Below are 7,704 nucleotides of genomic sequence, written 5' to 3'. Positions count from 1 at the left end.
CAACTAAGAGGCCCCCATCCAGGCCAGACCTGGGGAGACATGCAGAGCACCCACCAGCCCCCTGAAGACTGTCCCAGGGCTTTCAGTCACAACCCCACGGTTTCTAGAGCACCTGCTACTTACAAGCAACCTCGTTGGAACTCAGCGTATTTGTCCCGGTCTCATGAAAGATGTGAAAGCCAGCCTTGTGGTAACAGTTACACGGAAGCCTCATCCAGCAGCGTGAGTACCGCTGCTTCTGGAAAAGGACTGTGGGGGTCTCCGTGGTGCTTACATGAAACCTAGTTCACCAGCCACTAGTGAGACTGATGTACATGGTGGGTAGATGGATAGATAATTTTAATTCAAGAATGTATCCAGGGCGCCTGGGTGGCTCAGTTGGTTGGGCGACTGCCTTTGGCTCAGGTCATGATCCTGGAGTCCTGGGATCAAGTCCCGCATCGGGCTCCCTGCTCAGTGGGGAGTCTGCTTCTCCCTCTGACCCTCCCCCCTCTCATGCTCTCTCTATCTCATTCCCTCTCTCAAATAAATAAATAAAATCTTCAAAAAAAAAAAAGAAATGATCTCCAGGGTGGTCTGGCTGACTCAGTTGGTAAAGCACACAACTCTTGATCTCAAGGTCGTGAGTTCAAGCCCTACGTTGGGCATGAAAACTACTTAAAAAAAAAAAAAGAAAGAAACGATGCCCAGCTGAGACTTTAAAAAAAAAAGAATATATCCAGGCAAGGTTTAGAAAACAGCCTTTATTGCATATGACATTTATGTGGTCCTGTGATGCTAGACGGAGTGCTGGTTCCTTCACCTTCCTTCACATCATCGGCATCCTGTCTGCTACTCTCCCCAGGGTCCTGTCTTCTCCCTGGAAGCGATTCAACAAATAAGTCAGAGCAAGAAGAGACAAGATGTGACATGAGCTCCACTAGTCAGAGTAACCCTTCACCTCTGTCTTAAAGCTCAGAGCCACGCACACCAGAGTGAATTTATTTCCAGATCTACCACAGCCCAATCAAGGTGCTGGAACATTTCCAGATCTCTTGGGGTCTCACTTCGGCGTTTCTCCCTCTCCACACTCCACGCTGTCCCAGAGTGAGAGGCCAGCTCAGGCTGAAGGCTCTCACACCTCAGACCTCTGCTCCCGCTAGGTCCCTTGTCCTTCACACCACTCCTGGACCCTGAGGTTGTGCTGAGCTCTCTCAGCCCCAAAGGCCGCCTGGCAGTATTTGCTCTTAGAGTTCAGGTCAGGTGTGGAGACACTGAGGTAACTGCCCATCAAAATTCTCACTTTCTCATTTAAGTCAATGGAGGTCAAGTCCCCGGAAGCACCGGGTATGGCACGAGCTGATGCAGCTGCAGAGCCACCAGGGAACCCAGTGTGGGCCTGCGGCCCCTTCCCCTAAATTCCTCTGGGACCTCATGACATCGGCCCAGACGATGGCAGCCTCAGGCCTTACCTCTCCCAAGAGAAGTCCACACCATCTTCCGGGATCTTCTGGCTCATGAATCTCAATTGCTGTGTGGAAACCAGAACAAAGACACTTTGTAGTTCAAGAGAAAAGGTGCTCCGTGAGCCTGAAAAGCTCAGGATAAATCCTCACTTACAGTCAGACCTGGACAGGAAGCCAGGGGCCCGGTTACCTGCCTCCCCCTTCAGGTGTCCCCTGAGCTGTGAAAGCCCCTAGCTCTCCCTCCTGAAGGGGTGAGCCTGGATGGGAGAAACACGGCGGCTCGGAGAAGACACAGCTCCCTCGGCATCCCCAGCCCCTGCTCACTTCTTGTCCTTGGGAGAATGAAACACACAGCCTGGACACTGGCTCCAAGGTCGCTTGGGGCCGAGGTCTTCCTGTGTGGGCTGCTCTTCCTTCTTCTCCTTTTCTTCGGGCCTCTCTTGCTCCTCCTCCTCCTCCTCTTCCTCCTCCTCCTCCTCCTCCTCGTGGGTGCTCTCTGCTTCCATGGTTCCCATCAGCTGAGCCATGGTGAGGTGAAACACGCGGCAGCTGAAACCTTCCTGGATCCCGTGCTGCACGTGCTCCTGGAGGATCTCCAAGGTGGAGAAGACCCGGCAGCAGGCCATGCACCTGAAGCCAGCCTCCACTGTCACCAGCCAGTCAGGCGTCTTGGCCCTGGGTCTCTCCTCAACTGCGGGCGACCCAGGTGGGCTGTCTGACTCCGCCTGTTGCTCACGTTCCTTCTCCTCTCCGCTGGGCTCGCTGTCCGACAGCAGGTTTCTGGTGGACACGTCAGAGGGGGGAGTCCCTACCTGTACGTCCCCAGGAAGGGTCACTTCTTCCATCTTCGGCTGCTTTTCTAGTGACTCCGAGGTCTCTGAGGCCTCCCAGGAGACAGCAACACCCTTTTTCATTTGTACCTGCATGTAGTATATTTTCATGCTCTTTTCCTCTTTGTTTATGTACAGAGAGGACACACAGGTCTTATAGGATGAAGGGGACAAGGAGACATGGTGTGAGGGGGGAGCAGTCTCCCCTTGTTCCTGAACCTGGGATAGAGGTGTTCGAGGCTGGGGACTGTCTCGAGGTACTCTCCGGAGTCCTGGGAAAAGAAATTAGAGACATGAGAATGTGACTGGGGGTAGGCCAGAAGCTGAGGGGTCTTCAGATGCGAAGACGCGTGGTGTGAGGAGGCTGGCGTTGGTGTTCACAATTGGGGTGGTGTCATCCAGGTGCTATTCATGTGTGTGCAGGGATGCTGGCGATGTGTCGGTATCCAGGGGTGTGGAGTAGGGTGGCAAGGGGTTGTAGCATGTACGGGACGTTGGTGGGTTGAGTGTGTCTGTGTTACCATCAGTGTGTTGGCGGAATGTGCACAGTCATGTAGGAGATGGTACTGCGGATCCCGTGTCTGGATTGGGGGGGAGGGCAGGGGTTGTGTGCTGAGAATGGATGTGTGTGGACTACAGCTGTGTGCATCAGGGCATGGGGGTCTGAGCTGGATGGTCCTGCTCCAATGCTGGAGGCCTGGGCTGAGGAGCTCCATCCTTCTCTGGAGGCAAAGGCAAAGGCGGAGCATACACAGCTGCTCTGAATGTGCCTCATCCTGTCTCTCAGCCCCACGCCTCGAGCCCAGACCTTTCTGGCCCATGCTTCTTAACTTCCCCACTATGGTTGCACCAGGGCTCCCCACCCCCTCCCACACTGAGCTCAGAGCCATGCTCTCCTAACAGCGACACCAGCCTTCCGGGCTCCTCCACGGGGCCCTGACCACCTCTGATTGTCTTGGGTTTCTTCTTGGCCTCTCCTGGATCTATGTGCCCCACGCCCAAGGAGCCCTGAACCCTTACCAGCATGGATGAGCTTGCGTGGAGAAGAAACACAGGAGAAGTATTCAGAGGCAGAGGACACCTCCCCTACTGCTGCACCCCAGCCTTTGGCCACCCCAGTTGACTCAAGCTGAGGGGCATCCTTCGAGACTCCTAGAAAGATATGAAAGCCTCAGTAATATGGTGGGCGGGGCAAGTTTGGGCATCATTCATCCGTCCAACAACTATTAACCAAGTGACATATGTCAAGTGCAGTGAATACACACGGTTCAGAGTCTGGTCCCGGGTGGATGCTCCTGTATTGAATTACTATCAACACTTATTTTGTTAGTGTCTGGTTAGGAATGAAGGCCTGAGTGGGTCTGAAATGTGAGAATCGTGTGTATCAGCCAAACCTTTCACAGATGTGGGGTTGGTGTGATGAGTAGGGTAGAAACGCATCCATGGAGAGTTTGGTGCATAGTTGCGCAGGAATTGTGCGACATGTAACCATTTTATATAATAGGGTCTGTTCTTATGGTGTGTATTCAATCATTTATTCATTCATCCGGCAATAGTCAGAGAGCAGCTACTATGTATCAGGCACTATTCTAGGCTCTGGTAATGCTGAACATTCTAGTAGAAGACAGACACCAGACAGAAGTATGGTAAGTGGGCACCCGGCTGGCTCAGATGGTTAAGCATCTGCCTTTGGCTCAGGTCATGATCCCAGGGTTCTGGGATCGAGCCCCATGCCTGGCTCCTGGCTCGGCTGGGAGCCTGCTTCTCCCTCGCCCTCTGCCTCTCCCCTGCTCATGCTCTCTCTCTTTCTGTATCTCTCTGTCTCAAATGAATAAATAAAATCTTAAAAAAAAAAAAGAAGTATGGTAAGTGTATGATATGTCAGCTGGTATTAAGTATACAACGGTTGCCAGAGTTAGCAAACAGAAACAGAGGATGCCCAGTTACATTTGCATTTCAGATAAACCACAAACAATTTTTTAGCAGAAGCTTTCCCATGCAATACTTGGGTGACGCCTATTTTTAGTGTCAGTATGTCCCATGTGGCATTTGGGATATACTCACACTCCAGAGTTCGGTGTGAGAGGAGAGGACTTTGACACCCATAGATGGTTTGTGAACACAGTGTAGGAGTGATGTTCATATCTCCCTATATGTTCTGTGTGTGGTTCAATAAAGTAGCATATGTGGAGATGTGCGATTTTTTTCTGTACAAAGTGTATATGGGTTTAATAAAACCGTGTGTGGAGATGAGCGATGTATTTCTGTACAAAGTATATATGGGTGTGTAAGAGACAATCTCATGAAACTCCCTTAGTAAGAGTTCTATATTCACTCTTACATGTCTTGAGTGTCTCCCAGATCCAGGCATGGTGATAGGAGCTCTACAAGGCCGACATCACATCCGAGGACACCCTATCTGCCTTCTCCCCACTGCTCCCCCCACCCCATCATACACACAGAGGCAAAAATATCTGGCTAATCACTGCCTCCTCTGTCCTATCCCAGCTGATGCCTGAAAACCTGCCTCCAGTCCAGGCCTCCAGCCCCAGGGCTCAGCCTATACTCTTCAGGGCCATGGGCCTTGCGGAAACTGCCGGGCTTCAATATGGGGCAGAAGGTTCTGGCTGGCTCTCTGGCATGGGCTCCACTCTGCCCCGCCTGCTACATCTGACCAAGCTACTCAAGTACATGTAATGCCTGCAGTCACCATGTGCCCCGGGAAGTAAATCCACAGCTCTCAGAGTTCTCTGCAGGGCCCTGACAACATTTCTCACCCCCATCCATCTGGGCTTGGTGTCTGAAAGGCCCATCCCTTCCCCTGATCTCCACTGCCAAGCCCACATCTGTAAATTCACAAACTCCCACGGATCAGTTGATAAATTCTTCCTGCTAAAGAAATACCATCTCCATGCTTTCGGTATGATGCCATCGCTAGACAATCTCCTTTCTCACTTCTCAAAATATTTTTCAACAAGGCTTCTCTTTGCTCTTCAGTAAAAGGGACAGCACAACCCACAGATCTTCATCAGCCTCCTTCGCAACCCTCCCCCCCCACCCAGTGACCCCAGAGGAAGATGGAACGAAGAGTAACAGAGAATACAGGACTGAGAAAAGCCATCCCCTGGGAGTCTGGGCCAGCAGGACCCCGGCCTGCTATGAGTCCGACAGAGCTCCAGTCCTGAGCAGACCCAAGAGAGAAGTCCTCAGATGGGCAGGGCTGACTCGCCACCTGCCAGGGGCATCTGGCCCTCCCCATGCCATCTCACACCGCAGGGATGCTCAGGATGGACATGGCAGCATCCTCAGATACTTCCCCGGGGACACATGCTCCTCCATCCTACCTTCCTAGAGAAGGCTCAGGCTAGCAGCAGCCTTTGTGCCCCAGACAAAGTGCCCAGCGCATACCTCCTCCCTGCTCGGCACTTTCCGGGGACTCTTCACTTTCCAGATGTTTCCTCTTTTGTCGCTGTTTCATGGTACCAGCACCAGGAGTTGCTTAGAAGATGCCTAACACCCAGTGCCTCCTTTTCCCTACTGGTTGGCCCTCCTTGACTCTCGGGAAATTCGTTGAGGTGAACCGATATGAATAAAAATCGTCGAGTCTCCTAAATGGCTGAGGAACTCAGACCGCATAGAGAACCAGCAACACTGCCCAGTGCTCGCTCCAGCACAGGGCTGTTAAGGTTCAAAGGTCACCCGGCCCCCAGTGGGGGTTCTCTGACCTGAATGATGACATCAGAGCATTCTGGGGACCTGGATCCCACACAGTCTTTGCAAATGCACAGACGCCATGTTCAAGAACAATTCCTCTTTCCCCAGTGGAACATCTCCCATGAATTCAACTCACATCTTCTTAAGAGGGGTCGGATATTTTGAGATGCTCATTTGCTCATGTTTCATTCCCCCCCCTTTCTCCCTTTATTTTTTTACCCTTTTCCTTCTGCATTCAAGCAGATAGCAGACTCTGTGTTCTCTGGCCAGAGGAAGGGCATGGCAGGGCTAAAAGCAGCAATATCATGCTCATCATCTTGACTTTTATTTCTAAAATCCCCAACTCCACAGAAAAGACAGGATACTTGAACAGAAACCTAACAGAAGCAGGATTCTTGAAATTCAGTACTTACTGTCTTCTTTTCCTACTAAATTGTTGAGAGGTGCCAACTGTCAGGTCTGTGGATCATGGAGGAGGAGTCTCCAAGGCGTGGTTAGAGGGGAAGATGTGGCAAAAACTCCAAGAGGAGAAGGCGGTATTGTGCATACAGGCAGAATCACGGCAACCTGTCCCACACGGGGAACAAGAGCCACCAAACCCAAAGGAGGCACGGCAACCAAGCTGAGGAACATCTAAGCTACAAGCATGTACTCCAATAAATAGTAACCACGCTCTCACCTCAAACTTCATTCACTGTGGCTCCGTATGATCTCCAAACAGGGATGGGTGGAAATCCAAACGGGACACCAGCAGGATCAAGGCTTAACATACAAATCAAATGGAGTTACAAAAACAATTCTATCGTATTTCTTGCGTACCTCTGCTTGTGGGCTGAAATGTATACCAGTTATAAGTGGTGACCCATCTGGATGCTCCTGATTCCAGTCCAAAATGAGAGACACTGCCTTTCGAGGCAGTACTGGTGTGCAGGGATGAGGTGGACCTCCCCGAAGTCACTGACACCAGGAATGGTGTCACTGGACCAAGGTGAGTCCCAATGTGAAGGGCACTGTGGGACGTCACGGTCTCCAACAGCCAAGACTGAAGACAGGACAAATGCAGCCTTGCAAGGATTTGCGGATGAGATTCAACCTTCCCGTTTCTTGGAGAATCCCTAGGTAAAAAGGGGCAAGGAGGACTTCTTAAAAACTCCTTATGGTAGAAATTTTCAAGCATACACAAAGTGAAAGAAATTGTCTAATGGGGATGTGGCTCCATGGACCTGTCACTCAGCATGAACCATTACCGAGATTCTGTCATTCTTGTCCCATTCACCACACCCCTTCCCCATGCCACATATAAACAGTTAGCTTTTCCTTCATTTGTTCTAGTGTAGATGTTTCTGGGAGTCTGTGGGGGGGGGAGAACTGTATTTTGAAGAAAATCCCAGGCATATGTCATCTCTCTCTAAATGCAGCGGTATTTGTATCCAATAGATAAGGAGGGTTTTTTTAAAAAACAAAACAAACACAACAGCACTATCATTATCATTATCTCACCCAACACATTTAACCATAATTTCTTTCTATCATTTAATAACCAAGCCATACTCGAATTCCTCCAATCATATTAAAATGTCTTCTTTTATATCACATTCATTAAAACCAAGATCCCAACAAGGTCCACACGTTACACCCGGTCAACATGTCTTTTAGTCTGTGACAATTCTTCCTACCTGTTGGGGGGGCATTCATTTGTTGAAGAACCTGAATCA

At 50.6% G+C, this 7,704-nt stretch overlaps 1 protein-coding gene across 1 annotated transcript; it reads right to left on the bottom strand.

The window, feature by feature from the left end:
• Nucleotides 1–739: 739 nt before the first annotated feature.
• FAM170A (family with sequence similarity 170 member A) lies at nucleotides 740–5,796 on the bottom strand. The gene is made up of 5 exons (XM_027606939.1): nucleotides 5,684–5,796; nucleotides 3,296–3,427; nucleotides 1,770–2,547; nucleotides 1,452–1,510; nucleotides 740–859 (listed from the first exon to the last, which is right to left on the bottom strand). Exons 1-4 carry the CDS (start codon nucleotides 5,751–5,753, stop codon nucleotides 1,504–1,506), a joined length of 987 nt encoding a protein of 328 aa, XP_027462740.1. The 5' UTR covers nucleotides 5,754–5,796; the 3' UTR covers nucleotides 740–859; nucleotides 1,452–1,503.
• Between the last annotated feature and the right edge of the window lie 1,908 nt (nucleotides 5,797–7,704).

This window comes from Zalophus californianus, chromosome 5 (genome assembly GCF_009762305.2).
Source record: "Zalophus californianus isolate mZalCal1 chromosome 5, mZalCal1.pri.v2, whole genome shotgun sequence".
NCBI lineage: Eukaryota > Metazoa > Chordata > Mammalia > Carnivora > Otariidae > Zalophus > Zalophus californianus.
The sequence above is the reverse complement of the archived record's forward strand: the minus strand, read 5'-3'. Positions and strand labels throughout refer to the sequence as shown.

Coding starts and splice junctions, on each gene's coding strand:
- FAM170A (XM_027606939.1), bottom strand. CDS start 5,753: ATGAAACAGCGACAAAAGAGGAAACATCTGGAAAGTGAAGAGTCCCCG. Junction 3,428..5,683: donor AAGTGCCGAGCAGGGAGGAG/GTATGCGCTGGG, acceptor ATATCTTTCTAG/GAGTCTCGAAGGATGCCCCT. Junction 2,548..3,295: donor ACGCAAGCTCATCCATGCTG/GTAAGGGTTCAG, acceptor TTCTTTTCCCAG/GACTCCGGAGAGTACCTCGA.